Genomic DNA, 21024 nt, shown 5'->3' with positions numbered 1-21024 from the left:
GCCCAGAACATTGACTTTCCTGCCTCTTAGAAGCTGTCTGACCTGCTGTGCTCTTCCAGCTTCACATCTATTGACTCTGGCTTCCAACATCTGCTGTCTTTACTGTCTCCAGCAGTGATGAGGGTGCTCCAGCCAGCCTCTCGAGTAAACATCATGCTCACATCTCTACTTGCACTGATTACTCATTTTGAAACTGTTTGCTAAACTCAAAGGAATGGAAGATTAAGAAAAAAAAACTCCACAGTTCCCAGAAATCATATATAATAAAAACCACTCCTATTCCAAGAGTCACAAATTTTAATTTAGAAAGGTGATTTTTTTGAAGCACTTTGCCTCATCTCCTCATTTGCACTACCAGTGAAGTTGAAAATTTGATCCCCTTTCTGTGTTCCACATGCATTAGCCTGCTGTAGCAGTACTCATGATAGAACATCTAATTGATCTGAAGGTTAGAGGACAAAAACAAACTAAAACATTTTTTGTAAAAAGCACAAATATTGCTATTTTGACATTCTTCTGTGTTTTTTTTTCTCACATAGAAACAAGCATTGGGCCTGCACCTGAACCAGAACCATTGAAAAAAGTAAAATTCTTTCAAGGTAAAACTACATTACACCAATGCCTTTAAAAAGTCACTCTAAACCATGTCTGCACTGTATTGTGGCAGTCAGGATACTGGAAATGAGGCTATTTCCTTGCTTGTGCAGGTTAACAGCATTTACAAGTTAATCCTGTTATCTGGTCCAACAGTATACCCATGTGATAAAAAACCTGATGCATATAAATATTTATCTTGCCTGAGTTTTGCTTCCTACACAATAATTGCTGCTGCAAGTTGTTCTTTTTTCCCTAAATCAATGCTTGGTTACATGCAACATTGTGACTTCCCCAACTTGCTGTGCCCACAGTTCACCCAGCACTGGTCTCTTGATGTCAGTGGAGACATCGGTGAGGGGGGGGGGGGGGTGCAAGGAGAAGCTAGGTACTTTCCTACAGTCAGGCAGGGGAAATCAAAGCAACTCAGCAGAAAACTCACTTCCCATCTCTGAATACTTTACAGCAGAGGTGCTGAGCAAAGGTCAGACCCTGAATAATGTATCATGACTCATGGACAAGGAAAATGTCATTTCTTTTTAAGTATATATGCAAATATGAGTACTGATGAAAAATACACATTTTGTTAAATTTTTTCATCTTGCTCTCATAGGATATTTCACAAAAATTCAAACTCAAGGGGAAACCTATATACTGTGTGAGAGGATAGTGCTGATTGGTTGTCAAGTGGACTCTAATTGGTAGACGCATTGCCATGGAGAGTGCACCCACTAATGCTGATTGAAAGTTAACCATCAGGCATTGTTTAGATTTTACATTGGGCAGTTTAATTCTAATTGGTCAGGAACATTGCCTTCGGAAATGAACCAGTAGGTTTAGCTAGGTTCAGTCAGGCCTGCAGTGTGACAATGTAAAAATTACATCTATTAATAAACAGGGCCCCTTTTTTGCAACAGAAAGAATATGTAGCTATGCACATATTCACTGTGGCTGTTTCAACTCAGCAAAATAGGTGATAGTCATTTGTTGGGCCAGCTTCACCAAGTTAGTAGGTCAGCTGTATCAATTCACCAAACATTGGAGGTAAGGGCTAACTGGGAATTCAGACTTGTATCCAACCTTTAACACTCAACGAAGGAAATTATTATAATATATATCTCAGCCATTTGCTTAGATATCCTTAAGGGTTTGAGTGAATTGAATTGAAAGAAAAACTGCATGACCGACAAGAACTAGCCTACATTTTTAACTTGTTTTGAGATGGAGAAGGTGTTCAATGTCATTGAAACATGATGTTAGACCTGAGTTTTCAGGAACACAAGAACTGGAGAAGGTTACTTTGCCCTGGAGTGTGGACAACTATTCAAATTAGAACGCTCACACTGAAACTTTCATCTTTCATTTCAATTGTTAGATCAATCTGCTGAACAATTTGAATATTTTTCACCTTTGAAGTCTGAAACATCAAACTTGAAAGCAGTGGGAACAGACCAACATTATGAGAGTTTATATGATATCCATATATCTATCCCTATTTTAACAAAGGCAGCAAAACAACCTGACTTAAACTTCTTAAAATAGAGGGGTGAAGAAAATCGCAAGTGCAACCACCATGGTACAAAGTAATATCTCATCATCTTCTTCCAACTGATTTAATTAATTGACCGTGATAATAATTTCTAATCCCATGTGAAGCACTACAGAAAGACTGAAATGCTTATATTTGGCAGAACATGATAGGTACCTTTTATTTCATTCATTTATGGGATATGAGCATTGATGGCTGGCCAGCATTTATTGCCCATCCCAAGCTGCCATCGGGAAGGTGGGCACCTGCTGTGGGTTGACCCACAATGCCATAACGTTGAGAGTCAGCCAGCAATAATAAGCTGTATATGAAATCCATAAATGAAATTTGTTTGAATTAACTGCAACATGGTTTTATAGATATTTTCTAATCAATTTATTCAGAGATGTCATTATACACCTCTGGAGCAAATGTGACTTGAATTTGGACCTCTTGGCCAAGAGGTAAGGACACTATAATTAGACCACAAAAGCCCTTAAAATTTGCGCTTCTTTAATACTTCTATATTATACATATTTTAATTCTACCTTTTAACATACCTGTATGTCTTCATGTGTTACTGGTGGGGCAAGATAAGATTTTGCAGTTCTTGTGGAAATCAGGAACTATAAATCTTCTGGCAGTGTTGCCTCTGTGGTATAGAATGGGCAAGAACTCTTCATCTCTTGATGCTGCCACATTTCTTTGAGAATCCAAAATAAAGTTTGAGACAACCAGCGAGATGTATTAATGCACAGTTTTGAATTGATAATTTAAAAAAAATTAAATAACTCAAACCAATGAAAAAATATTCCTGGATATCAAAGCACATTTTACAGAAAGTTTCATTATGTTCATGAATTACTCATGAGAAGTTTCACTTTTGATATTGCATTTTAATGTTTGTGTTTTTTTTCAGTTTTTGAAACAAATTGCAATATAATACTTAACATTTACTGATTAAGTCAGCAACCTTAGAGAGCACAGCAATTCAGTCAAGTAAACTATAACAAGGCTATCTATATATGGGGACAATTAGTGGGGACTGGGAGACATCGTGACTTTCCTGTCCTTAATCATGGTGTCCCACCAGGACTTATGTAATGAACAGCATGATTTGTGGTGAATTTGTAATTTCACTGTTTTATTGGGTTTTCATTGTCCCACCCTTGGCAGTCATATCTTCAGCTACCTAATTCTAAGCTCTGGAATTCCTTCACTAAATATTTCTGTCTTTTGACCTTACTGTTCTCTTTTAAGAAATTCCTTACAACTTAACGCTTTTGGCCAAGTTGATAATCATCTAATCCAATGAGCCCTTATGTGGTACAAGGTAAGTTGTTCCTATGGTGTGCTTGAAATATTTTATCATAGTAAAGTGACTATAAAAATGCAAATACCATTGTGAAGCAGATGAGCTTAGTACCTCTGACAGAAGAGTTCTTCTTTTAAATGAGGCTGAGTAGTCTATATAAAAGAGGCTCTGCTCATTACAATGGGTCCATGTAGAGATTCTGGTGGGGCTATGTCTATGTAAGAGAAGCACTACACTCATGGAGAGTTCACAGGAATAAGAGCAGTTGGATTATGGATGATTGCAAGCTGACCTTTCTAAACCTCAGACTGAGCAATCACTATTCCACTATATCGGGTAAGGGGATGGGATGCTCTTTGGAGGGTTAGTGTGGACAAGTTGGGTCGAATAGCCTGTTCCACACCATAGGGATTCTATGGAAATGGCTAAAATTTCAAACAGACCTAGTAACTAAATCCTTAGCATCCATGAAATGCTTTAGGACACCAGCAGCAGTGGAATTGTATTAATACACCAGTTGTAACCCCATGGTTGAGCATATTTCCCAGTTTACAATTTCCATCAAGACTGGGTGTGAACGCTAGAAGAATGAATAGTGGAGAAGGGTGTCGAGAGTGTGGTGCTGGAAAAGCACAGCAGGTCAGGCAGCATCCGAGGAGCAGGAGAATCGATGTTTTGGGTATAAGCCCTTTATCACGAATTCGGCTTATGCCTGAAACATCGATTCTCCTGCTCCTTGGATGCTGCCTGACCTGCTGTGCTTTTCCAGCATGACACCCTCCACTCTGATCTCCAGCATCTGCAGTCCCCACTTTCTCTTAGTGAAGGAGGGAATGCCCAGAAAAGTACCAAGCAAGCCCAAATGTTAGGTATCAATCTAGTGAAGTTTTAAAACAGGACTACTTGTGTGCCAAACAGGGAAAGCAGTTAATTGTAGATAGAACTAAACAATTTCACAATTAATGGATCAAATCTAATTTTTGCCACATCCAGTCAAGAATGGTGGCGAACAACTAAACAATTTACTGGAGAAGGAAGCTCCACAAATAGCCCCATCCTCAATGATAGAAGAGTCCAGCATATCAATGCAAAATAACAATTTTCAGCCAGGAGTCCCAACTCAGTCTCCTCCAGAGGTCCCCAACATCACAGATGCCAGCATTCAACCGATTCAATTCACTCCATATAAAATAAAGTAATTGCTCAAATTACTGGACACAGTAAGGGCTATGGGCAACATTCTGGAAGTAGAATGAAGGCATGTACTTCAAATTGTGCCACAACCCTAGTCAAGCTGTTCCAGTACAGCTGTAACACAGGACAAAGGAGATCAACGATTGGCACTACTTTCATGAACATCCAGTGATGTTCAATAGCAGCAATGTGCATCATCTACAAGAGGCACTGCTGAAATGCACCAAGACTCACAGCTTATAAATCAGCTCCCAAACCTTTGAGTAGTATCATCTAGAAGGAGAAGGAAAGTGGATACATGGAAATCTGAAGTTTCCCTCCAAGCCACTCACCATCCAGAGCTAGAAATATATTGGTACTCTTCAGTATCATTAGGTCAAAACCCTGGAATTCCCTTCCTAATAGCAATGTGGAACTACCTGCTTCAAACTGCTTGGTGTATTTCAAGAAGGAAGTTCACCACCATCTTCTCAAAGGCAACTATGAATGAGCTATACATCCTAGTCAACGATACCCATAAGCATGAATGAAAGATAAGTGATCTTGTGTAAAGCCAGCAGAGTTCTTCTGTATGTTGGGTGATTAACTGCCCCAGATTTTAATGAGACTTTCCTGGGCTTGAGACAGCTGACAGGTGGGGATGGAGGTTGTCAGCAAAGAAAGAGCTGCATGTTTCATGAACTGCATAATATAAATCAGAAGAGATTGTGGGATTTGGGAAGTGCAATGTTCAAATTAGGAATAGATATGTGGAAAGTTTAATTTTGATTAAATTCAAACCCTCCCTTGGTCACAACCTTATTGATGGACGTTCAAGAAATCATAGAATTTCTAAAGTGTGAAAGCAGGCCATTAGACCCATCGAGCCCAAACCAAAGAGCATCCCACCTAGACCCACCCCTCCACCCTATTCCTGTTTTTCTTATGGCTAATCCACCTAGCCTGATCATCCCTGGACACTATGGAGCAATTTAGCCTGGCCAATCTATCTAGCCTGCAGATCTTTGGACTGTGGGAAGAAACCAGAGGAAACATGGAAACTCCACACAGTTGCCTGCAGCTGGAATTGAACCATGCCCCTGGTGGGGTGATGCAGCAGTGCTAACCACTGAGTTATCATGCCACCCCAACATCATCTTCACCATGAGGGCTAGGACATGCTAGTGCAGCGATCACATTCTGGTTAGTTTCTGCTGTCTCTGCTTGTCTGTCACTTTCTGTCACAAAAGTGTTGCAGCTGTGCAGGGTGTCTGTTGGATAATGCAGCTGTCATGGTTGAACAGCTGGTCATGTGTGAAACCCATGGGATATGTACACCAGGCTTGCAACACTGCTACATAAGGGTGCTGGATTGAATAGTGTCCAAGAGTGGTGGTGAATTTGCTAGAATTTGCTGCTTAAAGATGCTGACCTTGATCTTGGTCATTCATCTGATAAATATTTTGCAGTGACATTTCTGGTGGTAGGATCTTGACTTCTGGCACTGACCTTCAGGGCCACTTTCACTGTCTTCTGAGTTTCTATCTGAAAGGCTTTCTAGCAACTTGCAGGTGGTAAACATCTTTCCTCTTTCTCAGTTCTTCCAAAAGACTCAGTCCAGTGTTCAAAACCATTGGCGTTCACTCTCCCCTTTGTTGTACTTTCAGTACTGTTTCCCAGTTCAGATTCACTTCCAGCATGACTCCTAGAACACTTTCTCTTTAAGAAATGTAGAATTATTATAAGTGGTGCTTGCCATTCATAATATTGGCCACTTGTTGCAATGTTCAGCTTACCCAGTAGCCTCCTTGACTGGACATTGAAATTAAAACAGTAAGCAGCACAAAGTTGGTGTCAGCAAATCATGCATCATAATCCTTGTGCTTCTTGTGGGATGGTCAATCCCATTTAACTCAACATGACCCCCCTCACTAGAGATCTTTTCATGCTTCTGTCCTTTTTCCATTTCATCCGTTGCATCAAAATTCCACTTGCATTCCAGTGAAAGTTATTCACACACTTCCTATGACAGGATACCACAAGTACTTTGATGATTGTAAATATATACAGTATAGGAGCATAGAAATAGCAGATTTTTTTTGTTTGTGATTTATTGTAAACTACAAACAGAAAATGCTGGTAACACACAGATAAGTGAAAAAAATAAGTGAATGTTAAGAGGTGCAATGCTGAAACAGACCAGCTGTACATTTGGCATTTAAATTTACTTCAGATTTTCAGGCTTAAAATTTTCCATAAATTAAGATTTGATTGAGATTTAGAATTAATGATTTGGTGGATGTAGTTGGAAACCTAGCTTGAGATTACTTCAGAATAGTACCTGACTTGTTGCATTTCAGACAGTGGTAGGTGTGAGTGCAGCTCCAGTTTCTTGAAGGAGACAATTGTGCAGACTGTCATTTTTTTTTCAAATCAACCACATGGTTTCCAAGCACAGAAGAGGCAAGTACAGGAGATTTCCTTTAAATTTCTTGTAAGTGTATGTGTTCACTTCCTCTCTGCTGAAATGAGCGCTTCTTGTAAGCAATGCATCTATGTCCTGCTTAGCTCACTTTTTACCTTGAGATGTAGCATTGGGCTACTGATGACGAGAAGTCAGCTTCAGTAATTCATCACATCTACTGGTAAAAGCCACAAGAAAATGTTTAAAGGTGTACTCAAGGCACAGTGGCATCCACTTCTTGTCATCATGAATGTTGCAGTGAGTGAAATTGACCTATTCAACAAAAATAACACTTTCAGTAACATTTTCCAATACAAATTTCAATGTCTCATTGCTGTTCCAATGAAGGTGAATAAAAGTATGGTGAATCCAGAGTGGTAGACAATCTCGCTAACCATTTATAGCAGTTTCTGTTTTAATGTCGCGTTCTCGGATTTGTGTGCGGTATAAAAACTTATTCTGTGAAACTCGTGAATAACATAAATGTAAAACAAGATTGAGGGGGCATATCAAAATCTAAAAATTAAGAAAAATACATAAAGGACACATACTGTAGTAGTTATGATGTAATGCTGAACTAAATGGATCAGCAGAGGAACAATGATCTCTACTGAGGCTGGGAAATGTCGAGATGATCTAGTTCACAGGTTAGGCAGGAGGGAGTTATAATTCCCAAAACAGAATGCTGCTAATGTTAGAAATCTGAAACAAAAAACAGAAACTCCTGGAAACATGTCAGCATCCGTAGAGAGAAGAACAGAGTTAACATTTCAGATTCATGACATTTCATCAGTTACTATTCTGGAATGCTTGGTAGCCAATGTTAAGTTGTCATTGTTGGGAATTTAAATATTGTGATTAGTCATGGTGACCTCTTAGCAGAATAGGACTGGCAAAGGATTCCAATGAGAAAACTGTTTATAACAGAGTTTTCAACCCACATTGATTCTGTACTGCCTTCCAGCCAGATTCACATTTTTAAATTATTACACCACACTTCCTTAGACCTTAGGTGGGACAGAAAAAAACAGCAATAGCAAGCCTTTATGCCCTTTACTTGGTGATATTAGCAAAGAGAAGCATGGAGAACAAAACAGGCAAGAAAGGATTGGGTGGTATGCTCTTTTTATGACCTCTGTCAAAGTCAAGGTTTACTCCGAAACATTTGCTTTTTGTCTTTCAATAGTAAATGTATTGAATTATGTGACACAATGAAAGACACACTCATACACATTTCCAATCTCTCCCACCATCAAGAAACTTCTAAAATTCTCAGTTTTCTCACACTCATGCTCTGAAAGACCATTGAACTGAAACAATAGGCAGAATCTTATAGGGCTCTGAGTAATGTAGGCTCTGGTGAGATTTGTGACAGAATCCGATGAGAAGTCCACCAAGGTCTATCTTAGCACTGGAAGCATCTTGTTCTATCTTATATGCTTTGGACAAGCGACGTGGTGATTTGTTTGCAAGGCAGTGGTAAGTTGTCAATCAATGGGCATTATAGCATGTTAAATGCCTTATTAATGCAAGTGAGCAATGCAGAGGGTTTGCAGAGTTAGCGGTGTCGGAGAAGGGGGTGAACAAGAGAAAGATGTTGCAAGCAACAGTGAGACTGGTGAACATTGGTATTGATACAAGGTGGGTACAGTGGCAGACATACTGTGAGTGTGAGATAGCAGAGAGAAGATGGTGTCACTTAGGCTGGTGAAACTCCTCCCTACACTACTAGATATTCTCCCAAATGGCTGAGAGTGCTTTGGTGACAACCTCAAAACAGACTGGCATGATTGAATATGATGGCCTTTACTGCTGGTTATGGGGGAATCTCCAGGACTCTGTCCACAAAGAGGGACACCATTCTCTCACTATCTACTAGGCCTGGGGCAAATGTCAGGATCTGTGTGGGGTAGCTCCAGACTGATTGTTTTTTTCTGGCTGCACAGCTGGCATTTAGAAATAACACAGGTGCAATGGATGCCGGTATTTCAGCAGATACCTGCTGAGTGGTGAATTGTCCTGGGAACAGAGAGCAGTGAAATAGGGCTAGGATTGAACCTGAGGCTTTGCCATAGGGCAAGGTTAGTAGTTAATGAGGTGAGTTTGGTAAGATATGTGAGGCCCAGTGAGAATCCTTCCAAAAACCCAAAGCAACTTGCACTTAGCAAAAGAAAATAGGATTCAGCCTTCAACTCTGTTTCTTTTCACACATGTACTGCTGAGTCTTTCTAGCAGACTTGATATTTATATCTAATATTCTCATTACTTTGAACATATTTTCACTAAGTAATTTGCTTTATCAAAAGTTCCTAATATCAGAACTTTTTTGTACATCCAGAAGAGAGGGACAGACCAGTAAACTGTTTTATGTACGACACATTGGGACTCCAGTACAAGCAGTACATTATTTTTTCCATATTACATTCTTTTGCTGGTTTATCCCTGTCTGATTGTAAATACCTGACTTTTAATCACAGTTTTGCTACAAAGTGAAATTTGAGAAATGTATAAGGATTCCAATGACCTGAAATCTCCTTTATGTTTGTGCCTAAATGCATAAAGTCTTAACAGATCATTGGACTGCTCTCTCATTCGAGAGATTTAATATCATGCGTTGAGAGAGGTTGATAAGGAAAGTCCTCCATGGTATCTCAACCAGTGCAGTAATTGAACCCATGCTGTTGGCAAACCAGCCATCCAACCAACTGAGCTAAACTAAATCCCCTAGACACACATGATGCATCTGAAAAGGCCAGGAAATTTAGTCGTAAGTGCATTCCAAGTGTGCTGACAATTTGTGACAGGTCTCTGTGGTCTTTACCATCTGAAACCTTTCATCTAATTGAATCTCTGCAAAAAACTGACCACATCACTACGGACTCTGAAATATGAGCATCATGAAAATGCTGTTTGTTAAGAGGGTCTTTCAACAAAATGACCAGATTTTGAGTCATTTCAGAATAAAACAAATGTTTAATTACAATTTACTGAACATTCTAGAATTTCCCTCATTGAGACTTGCATTTGAGTTTCTTTAATTGCATTTCTCTTGGTATCCATTGTGTTAAAAAATGGCTCAAGGAGGAAACTCTTTAGGCCTATGTTTATTTGTTTTAATTTGGTGCCATCATTTTAGTATTGGCAAATTACTATATTATCAGAAGTCTTGAAAGTATCAAATACAAATGTAACTTCTTCAGATGGTATTAGATTAGATTTCCTACAGTGTGGAAACAGGCCCTTCAGCCCAACAAGTCCACACCGACCCTCTAAGAGTAACCCACCCAGACCCATCCCCTCTGACTAATGCACCTAACTATGGGCAATTTAGCAAGGCAAGTATTGTTCTTCCTTTATTTGCATGTTCATGTACAGTGAACAGGCTTTATATCAATTGTGACTCTCCCAGGCTGAATAGTGCATAACCAGAGTAGGAGGCTAAATTGAGGAGGCCAAAGAGCTTTCTACAATTTAAAAGAAGCCTACGCTCTAATCCCGAGCCTATGGAGTTTATACCATGATTGTCCATTACTCACACCAACCATTCTTTTGCGTCTCTGTTCAGATTAACTCTGCACTTTTAGTGTTTCCTAATATGCATCTGCATCCATCTGTCTGACCTGGACTTGACCCCAGCTACTAGAGGTGAAAGAAGTACACAGTCATGAGGCTCCAAGGTTCCACCCCTGAATTTACATGCGAAGGTTGCCTTGCATGTAAAAATGCTTGTGGGTGTGGCAGACGTTACCTGTTATAAATGTCACGGTTGTGTTAACCTTTAGAAAGTTCACACCTTGTGGGGTGAGTGACAATGTGCAATGTCATGGGAAACCATGTCAAAAATATTCCACTACTTGCTAACGATTTCCATTTCAAGTGAATTCGTTGGGATACATGAAGCATACCTTTATGCCATTACAATATAAAAAACTTCCAGTGTTTTCTTCTGTAACCTGTAGAAAATACAATTTTCAGTCCGTCTCTGAGTGAAATGAATTTTTCAATGTAAGTTTTGGAGTCATAATCACACTTGCAACAATGAAATCTCATCATATTTTAATTTCCTGATTACGAAGGGCAAGTTGACACATTAACAAATTGCACCTTGTTATTTTTCAGGACTGAAGAGTGTAACACGAGACAGTTCCAAGCTGGAATGGATCAGCGGTGACAGCATTAACAGCTCACATAATATTACAGAAAAAGGAAATTATTTTGTTTATGTGCAGGTAACATTCAAAGGCCAGTGCCTCAATGAGGACTTATTGTTGAAAACAACTTTGTGCAAGAAAGAAGTGAAAATACTTGATAAAGAACTGCTGGTAACCAGTGTATCAGTTTGTGAAAATGCGACTCACGGAAAGTGGACCAGAACTCTCTCCCAAGCAGCTATCTTCTACTTTGAGAAAGGAGATAATATACACATCAACACCACAACAATGGAATATGTTGATTTTTATCACAACTATAATAATATCTTTGGCATTTATAGATTGTAACACTAGGGAACACAAATGAAAATTTGATTCTATTCTCGGTTTCTATGTTATTTATAGTTGTACAGTTTCTCTTATGCTATTTATCGCTCTTTGAATGATTCAATAACCTTTCAGTTATCTATCTTGCTGTCTACCTCCCTATTTATCTATTTATATATCAATGAAGTTTTTTTTTACTTTTCCAATAATTTCATTTTTTTGTTCCATTGTTTGATGATAATTCCACAAGCTAAGCAAAGTATTAATGTATGCAGATGAGCAGGAAACAATAATTCACAGATGTGCAATAGATTTTCCTGTTATGCACACCACCTATTGATACTGAGTGGAGCACTGTACCTATTTGTAAATTGAACAGAATTAATCCCAGAGAAAACAACTCTTCCTATTTAATAAGATTAACTTTTTAAAAAAAAACTATTCTAGAACTCTGAATTTTCTTGTAGTTTCTCCGTAATTTCCAAAACAATTGAATTGTGCAAAATATTAAATGTGGCAAGCTTTTGTAACTCTGCATTCTTTCATCTGTTTGAGAATTCAATATTGACATAATTTAATTGCCTTGCATGCCTGATCAAAGATTATTTATTTTCTGCACTGGATCCAAGTTTGCCTGAAATCAACTGCAGAATTATTTCTCAATAAGCCACCTGAAACAATGTTCATGAAATACCTTTTTTCGAACATCAAACTATGCTTTCAACTGTCAAGTGAACTAACAAATCCAACATGGAATGAAATTTTCACACTTCAATTTAAAGCGTAGGTTGATTTCTGTCCTTCAGAAGTCAGGTTTAGCTGGGGCAGTTATCACCTTTATGCATGATCTTACTCTTCAGACTGCCAAAGGTGCAGTGTGGCCTCCAGCACAGTCACTGTTTCAAATCATGCTACTGTCCTACAGGAATTAGTTACTAACATGACAGAAATACAGGATTTAAAACCAGACCTGAAAGTCACAATGTATTTCCAAATTAAAATGCTGAAATTTTGCAATTAAACTGCTCGATCTTTGTTTGCATGATTTATGATATCGCCAGAGATAGTTGCTTGGATTATGGTCTTGTAAGAATGTGTTGTTTAATAATGTAATGCACAATTCATGGTTGGGGAAGCACAATGTCAATCTAATAGGTTTAATCAAAAAACCTTACATTTCGGTAGCACTCTTCACATACAGACAATCATAAAAGTGTTTCACAGAGCACAGGCGAACGAGTCATCAACGAAGGTGATGAAAGCACAAAACCATAAAACTCGGGCATGGTTAAAAAAGTTGTCATGAATGGTTTCAATCAGGATAGAAAGTAACAAGGGAGGGAATTTTAGAGTTTCAGGGCATAGCGCTCAGGAAAGTGGGATGGAGGAAGTGAGGAACAAAGATTAATTCTAATGTTAGAAGTATGGGTGTTCCTCGCAGAGCTGAATAACTGGAGGAGATAGTTTAAGGAGGGTGGTGGTTTGTAAATGGGAAAGAGCAGTACATTATGCAAACCTTGATGGCAATTTTCCTGACATTGGCTGTGCAATATCCAGTTTCTGCTTTTGAACAACTAAGATTTGAAGTTGAAGTCATTTCAGAACTCACCTCATTTAAGCCAATCAACAAAACCAAAACAAAAATGATTGGGAATACTCAGCAGGTCAGATGGCATCTGTGGAGGGAGAAAGAGAGTCAGAAATTCAGATTGAAAGTCTCATCGTCTAGGTATTGAATGTATAGACAGCCATGGACTAGATGGACTTTGAGTTCTTTTGACTTATTCAAATACAGTATTTGATTCACTATTTTGTTAATGCAATTTTTTTCATTTTGAGACTATTTATGCTGTAAGAGTAAAATCTGTTTTACCTTTAAAATTTGTGCAATGATTCAAATTCAATTGTTTTGTTTTTAAATATGATATTATTGCAAGATTTTGTCAATTTTTTAATTCTTTGTTACTGTTATTAGTTATTTTGTTGTAAAGTCAAACTGACCAGAACCTAACCCACTGGTGAGAGGTCAGGTATTTATTGTTCTTTAAGCTTCATTACAGTTCTGTTCTCAGTAATTCAGCATTGGCATTTTCTTGTGCAATGTAAAAATTCAGTACTTCCAAGAATGTTGTTCACAATTAAGTACATAATTGTGAACAGAGTTATAGAGTCATAGAAATGACAGCACGGAAACAGACTCTTCGGTCCCACTTGTCCATGCCAACTAGATATCCCAATCCAATCTAGTCCCACCTGCCAGCACGCGGTCCATATCCCTCTAAACCTTTCCTATTCATATACCCATCCAGTTACCTTTTAAATGCTGTAATTGTACCAGCCTACACCACTTACACTAACATCCCATTCCATGCATCACCACCCTCTGCGTGAAAAAGTTGCCCCTTAGGTTTCTTTTATATCTTTCCCCTCTCACCCTAAACAAATGCCTTCTCATTCTGGACTCCCCCAACCCAGGGAAAAGACCTTGTCTGTTTACCCTATCCATGCCCCTCATGATTTTATAAACCTCTATAATGTCACCCCTCAGCCTATGATGCTCCAGGGAAGACAGTCCCAGCCTAAACAGCCCTATCCTCTCCCTGTAGCTCAAATCCTCCAACCCTGGCAACATCCTTGTAAATCTTCTCTGAACCCTTTCAAGTTTCACAACAGCCTTCTGATAGGAAGGAGACCAGAATTTCACACAATATTCTAAAAGTAACCTAACCAATGTTCTGTACAGCTGGAACATGACCTCCCAACTCCTGTACTCAATACTCTGACCAATAAAGGAAAGCATACCAAATGCTTTCTTCGCTATTCTACTTACTGCAACTCTACTTTGAATGAACTATGAACCTGCACTCCAAGGTCTCTTTGTTCACTCCCTAGGACCTTACTATCAAGTGTACATAAGTCCTGCTAAGATTTGCTTTCCCAAAATGCAGCACCTTGCATTTATCTGAATTAAATTCCATCTGCCAATCCTCAGCCCATTGGCCCATCTGATCAAGATTCCATTATAATCCGAGGTATCCTTCTCCACTGTCCACTACACCTCCAATTTTGGTGTCATCTGTAAACTTACTGACTATACCTTTTAAGCTCACATCCAAATAATTTATATAAATGACAAAAAGTAGTGAACCCATTACCGCTCCTTGTGGCACTCCACTGATCACAGGCCTCCAGTCTGAAAAACAACCCTCCACCACCACCCTCTGTCTTCTACCTTTGAGCCAGTTCTATATCCAAATGACTAGTTCTCTCAATATTTCATGAGCTATAACCTTGATAATCAGTCTCCCATGGGGAACCTTGTCGAATGCTTTACTGAAGTCCATATAGATCACATCTACTGCTCTGCCCTCATCAATCCTCTTTGTTACTTCTTCAAAAAACTCAATCATGTTTGTGAGACATGATTTCCCATGCAAAAAGCTATGTTGACTATCCCCTATCAATCCTTGCCTTTCCAAATACATGTACATCCTGTCCCTCAGGATTCCCTCCAGCAACTTGCCCACCACTGAGTTCAGGCTCACTGGTCTATAGTTCCCTTGCTCGTCCTTACCACTTTTCCTAAATAGTGGCACCATGTTAGCCAACCTCCAGTCTTCTGGCACCTCACCTGTGACTATCGATGATACAAATATCTCAGCAAGAGGCCCAGCAATCACTTTTCCAGTTTCCCACAGAGTTCTAGGGTGCACCTGATCAGGTCCTGGGGATTTATCCACTTTTATGTGTTTCAAGACATCCAGAACTTTCTCTTGTTTAATATGAACATTTTTCAAGGTTCACCATCTATTTCCCCACATTACATATCCTCCATGTCCTTTTTCACAGTTAACACTGATGCAAAATACTCGCTTTGTATCTACCCTATCTCCTGTGGTTCCACACAAAGGCCACCTTGCTGATCTTTGAGGGGCCCTATTCTCTCCCTAGTTACCCTTTTATCCTTAATGTATTTGTTAAAAACCCTTCAGTTTCTCCTTAGCTCTATGAGCCAAAGCTATCTCATGTCCCTTTTTGCCCTCCTGATTTCCCTCTTAAGTACACTCCTACTGCCTTTAAACTCTTCAAAGGATTCACTCGATCTATCCTGTCTATACCTGACATATGCTTCCTTCTTTTTCTTAACCAAATTCTCAATTTCTTTAGTCATCCAGCATTCCCTATACCTACCAGCCTTTCCTTTCACCCTGACAGGAATATACTTCCTCTGGATTCTTGTTATCTCATTTTTGAAGGCTTCCCATTTTCCAGCCGTCCCTTTACCTGCGAACATCTGCCCCCATCAGCTTTTGAAAGTGCTTGCCTAATACTATCACAATTGGCCTTTCTTCAATTTAGAACTTCAACTTTTAGATCTGGTCTATCTTTTTCCAATCACTATTTTAAAAGTAATAGAATTATGGTCGCTTGCCCCAAAGTGCTCCCCCACTGACACTTCAGTCACCAGTCCTATCCACATACTGAATCAGAAAATTCTCTTGTACACACTTAACAAATTTCTCTCCAGCCAAACCCTTAATGACAATTTGTCTGTCTGTAACAGAAACATTAGCAAAGGGATTCCGAGCTCAATATCAGCATTCACTAGATGTTGAACTGTCCAGTTTGCTTTTGTATTTTTCCCTCGGGGTGTAACCTGATCAAAATAAGGAATACATCATATGGGTGCAAACTTGAACAACACCAAAGCAGTAATTTATCATCTGAATATTTGCATCACAGAGGCTTGAAGAAAGTGATTACAAAGTCACACTCCCCTTAAAATATATCCATCCCTGCCCTAGACTAGCGCTAAATTCCTGTTTCTCATGTTTCTGTCTCACCGTCTTCCAAGCCATCTCCTAGTTTATTATGTCCATGAGTTACATTTGGTGCTCCTATAATCTCATTCTCACCAAAACGCTGGCACGGTGGCACAGTGGTTAGCACTGCTGCCTCACAGCGCCGGAGACCCGGGTTCATTTCCCGCCTCAGGCGACTGACTGTGTGGAGTTTGCACGTTCTCCCCGTGTCTGCATGGGTTTCCTCCGGGTGCTCCGGTTTCCTCCCACAGTCCAAAGATGTGCAGGTCAGGTGAATTGGCCATGCTAAATTGCCCCTAGTGTTAGGTAAGGGGTCGATGTAGATCTAGGGGTATGGGTGGGTACGCTTCGGCGGGGCGGTGTGGACTTGTTGGGCCGAAGGGCCTGTTTCCACACTGTAAGTAATCTAATTTTCCTTCCTGACTCCCATATCAGCTGATAATGCTAGTGATTTCTTTTCCTCAGGTGCTGGTCACTTCCCCATGAAATTTGACATTATCACTACTCCTGAAAAAAAATCCACCTCTTTGCTCTTGTGAACCTTGCAAACTAGTGCGCCCACTGACAACCTCTCTATTCTCTCCAACATTATTGGGCTGGTTGTTGCTTCTCAAACCCATACTCATCTTTCCCACAGTTTCATACTCGAACATTTTCAATCTGGATTCTGGCCCTGTCACAGTGCTGCAGGGGTTACCAACAGCATGAATGACATCTTGTGTTACTGTGAATGTGATAAACTATTCCTCCTCCAATGCCTTCCTACTGTTATCAGCTGGATGGAGCTGCCTCAGCTATTTCCATCCTTATCTACAGAAAAAAATCTGAAAATACTCAGCAAGTCTGGTGTCATGTCTAGATAGAGGAATAAAATTAATGTTTCAGACTGATGACATTTTGTTGGTTCTGATGATGGATCTCATAGCCACAGCAAGTGGAAATATTCAGTTTAATACAATGATATTTGGTAGAATTAAAGGCCATTGTTAAGGTGTCAGTTTGTGCTCAGTCCAGAAGAAAGACTGAAAGCACTGGAGAGAGCACAAATAATTTGGGGTAGGATAAATCTGAGATGGCAAGTGTTGAGAAGGATGCGAACATATTAAGACGTGTTGGGATTTGGAGAAACAAGGAACAGTGGTTTATCAGGAAAAATAACAAATCAATAGCAGGATACAGTTACTAACATTCAAAAGTGGTCCAGGCCTTTTAATGTAACTCCTGCAAAGTGTTGCTGGTGACTGTACCTGCCATAATGTAAATCAACCTGTGCAAAAAATAGCAGGAATTTTGAATATGCATCCACATGGACAACCCAATGATTTGCATGTTATAAAAGTACTGGAACTTTGGCAAAGGTAATCTAGCATTAGATAGTTGAGGAGGATGCAACATTCAAGAATTTGAAGTTGGAGGTTTGCTGAGTGAGTCTGATTGTGGATGGTACACATTTAAACCAAAATGTTTAGTGATAGGGTTTCTGATGTGTAACGCACATCACTAATATATTATTAATACAAGAAGTCATTATGTGATCATTTTGAATATAATATCTACAAAGAAAGGTCTATATATATATAAGCAATTCCTTCCCAAAGATAGAGCAAATGTGTTGGACACTGTGATATAATTAATTTAAATTACATTTTTTAACATTGCAGTGTAATATTTATTTCTTAAGTGACTGAACTGTCAAACATTCCATCAAATGTCTAAAGTAGTTTAATTTTGAAATAAGCTACATATTTGAATAAAGAATGCAATTCAGTATTTGATATCAATATCATATGCCAGTGATCATGATTAAATGACTATCAAAGCAAAAACTGGAAGTCAAGAACATGGTGCTGAGGGAATGGATGACCTATACTGTACACAAATCATTGAAGTTTAACTCATTTCCAATGGACCCTTTTCATCAATTTATTCAATGAAAAGAGTTTCAAACAATGGAAACTTTTGTTCTCATTGGTGGTGAGCTTGGAGGCAAGAGAGGCATGTAGACAGTTAGGACCATGTTATCCCTGAACCCCCACATCATCTTACATTCTCCAGAATTAAATTTTGAGCAGGAAGCATTTCCACCAAAGGCCTGATCTCCCCATTGCTTCCACTGGGTCTGCAACATCATGACAGGTCAATTTGAGTATGTTCACTGCCCCTTGAGCATTGAAAACAATTTTGCTGGTGGAGACAGTGTAGGGAGGTTCCATGATCAAAGGTAGTCAGTGCCCGATTGAGGGACTGGGTGTAAGGAAGGGGGAATCACAATGAAAGCCTCTTTCCTTCTTATTCTATGGGAGAAATCCCCTTCTACAGCACTTCCCATATCATCGGTCCTAGAATTCTGGGACTCCCAGGGTAGGTGCATACAAGCAGCAAACATGGCCCCCTCAATGGAGCTACCAGTGGATGATTGGCCAGCAGCTCTCACAAGGGACAAGTGGGGTCTTGATCCAGGGGAAGGCCTGCTGGTGGCCATACCACAGCCTGATTGGTATATGGTTCGATAGACCTTTCTGAAAAGCAAACAGCCAACACCGTGGCACCTCAGCCAGATTCCACCCCATTGATCTGCAAATGCAGTAAATGACCATTTAATGAGTACAGTTTAGGACCAACCTCCCAAACAATACTTCGACAGCAATTCATAATACAAAAAAAAATCTCTATTTGTCTCTGACATAAAAGAAGATTTAATCATAATGACTGTGATCATTCATTTAATAAGGTACTTGAATGGTTAAAATTTGGTAGAGTGGCTTAGAGAAGGTTGCAGGGTGAGGAACATACTAGAATTAGAATCCCTAGAGTGTGGAAACAGGCCCTTCAGCCCAACAAGTCCATACCAACCCTCCAAAGAGTAACCCACCCAGACCTATTCCCCTACCCTTTACTTACCTGACTAATACACCTAGCCTACACATTCCTGAACATTATGGGCAGCTTAGCATGGCCAATTGACCTAACCTGTATATCTTTGGATTGTGGGAGGAAACCAGACATGTGCAAACACAGAGAGAACATGCAAACTCCACACAGACAGTCACCCGAGGCTGGAACTGAACCTGGGTCGCTTGCACTGTGAGGCAGCCGTGCTAACCACTGAGCCATCATATAATTTTACAACATGCAAGAAAGAAACAGTATTTGTTGCTGTTGGCATGTCGGTTTTCAGCAAAAAAACCAACATGAGGTTTCTTCATTTCTTAATTTACTTCTGGTAAGACAATTATATAATTTTGAAATGAACATCTGTATCGTTTTGCACTCTTGCAAAATCAAACATTTCTATGAATTCTGCAGGCATCATAATGTTGAGGCAAAGGAGCTCAGATCCCTTGATATTAATGTTTGTCTGAATAATTGTGAACATGCGCTCATCAAAAGGTGTTAAAGTTTGAGGGAAATGGACCTGGTCTATTAGTTTGTGAGTAGTAGAATATAACTGTCATTGGTAATGATTGGGAATATTTCAAATCAGCTTCCTCAATTAAGCACTATTACATTTATTGAGCTATTGACACGGACATGTATCAGCAGCTGTAGAAATAGCATTTTCACTGTGTAGCATGTTCACTACCAATTTAAATGTTTCAATGTGATTGTAGAAATTAGTTCATTATTCTAATGCAGACACAGTGTTTTAATCACGACAATACTTATTGCCATTTTTTGAACTAATGTTCACGCCATTACTCGCTCAATTATCTTCCCTAAAAGCAGAATTGGAATTAATTGGAATTCAATCTCTTTGAGGGATAAATGCTCCAAACTTGTCAATAAATCTGATCCATAACTTATTTTCAGTAGCTTAGAGTTCCCAAATGTTAGATTAAGTCTCTAGTTAAATGGTGTATAGGATATACTAAGACATTTTGAACGTTCAAAGGTGGTGGGGGGAGGGTGTGCACAGTGTTTTTGACCCCAGCTCAGGTTGGGAGCAGAGACAGACAGATCTTGACAATGCCAGAACAGATCAATGTGCCATTTTGGTTGAGGTGGGTTCAAGACCACACACCTGCCAGCTGCATCCAAGAGGTAGACATTTAGACTCGTTAAGAAACTTAAGAAGTTTAGGAGGCTGAGTGGGATTTTTCTGATGGGTGTGGGGTCAATTCAACCACTTGGGGAGAAGAATCCAACAGGAGGTGGGGATGCCAGCAATGTAGGCAGACCTCATGTCTTCCCTGCCATATATGTGTACAAGGGTGCATAGTAGAGGAACTCGTCATGCCTCATAGGTTATGTTTCTTTCACTACTTTAGTCACATTTTTAAAGGAAGTGGCTTAGAGGGGCTCCTACTTAGACTATCCCCTTTGTTATCAACTGTTTCTTACACCCCAGGGCTCCTCAGAAACTGCAAATCCTCTGATCAGCTCTCCAGCTGAGGTGGATGATGACCTAATGGTATTATGGCTGACATGTTAATCTAGAGACCCAGATAATAATCCTGGGACCCTGGGATCGGATCCTGCTAAAGCAAATGGTAGACTTGGAATCCAATAAGAATCTGGAATTAGGAGTCTAATGATGACTACAAAACCATTGCTGATTGTCAGAAAACCTCATCTAGTTCATTAATGTCTTTAAGGAAGGAAACTGCCATCCTTACCTGGTCTGGCGTACATGTGACTCCAGACCCACA

General features: G+C 39.6%; 1 protein-coding gene across 2 annotated transcripts in view; it reads left to right on the top strand.

Moving 5' to 3' along the window:
* LOC140469506 (tumor necrosis factor-like) overlaps positions 1-11691 on the top strand; it is a 38807-nt gene extending 27116 nt beyond the window's left edge. The window contains exons 3-4 of one of the 2 annotated variants that reach the window (XM_072566082.1): positions 540-599; positions 11194-11691. In XM_072566082.1, coding sequence (XP_072422183.1) covers positions 540-599; positions 11194-11573 — 440 coding nt within the window. In that variant the 3' untranslated portion in view covers positions 11574-11691. The remainder of the gene's footprint in view (positions 1-539; positions 600-11193) is intronic. The other variant, XM_072566083.1, reaches the window with a different exon arrangement.
* The last annotated feature ends 9333 nt before the right edge of the window (positions 11692-21024 follow it).

This window comes from Chiloscyllium punctatum, chromosome 49 (assembly GCF_047496795.1).
Source record: "Chiloscyllium punctatum isolate Juve2018m chromosome 49, sChiPun1.3, whole genome shotgun sequence".
NCBI lineage: Eukaryota > Metazoa > Chordata > Chondrichthyes > Orectolobiformes > Hemiscylliidae > Chiloscyllium > Chiloscyllium punctatum.
The sequence above is the reverse complement of the archived record's forward strand: the minus strand, read 5'-3'. Positions and strand labels throughout refer to the sequence as shown.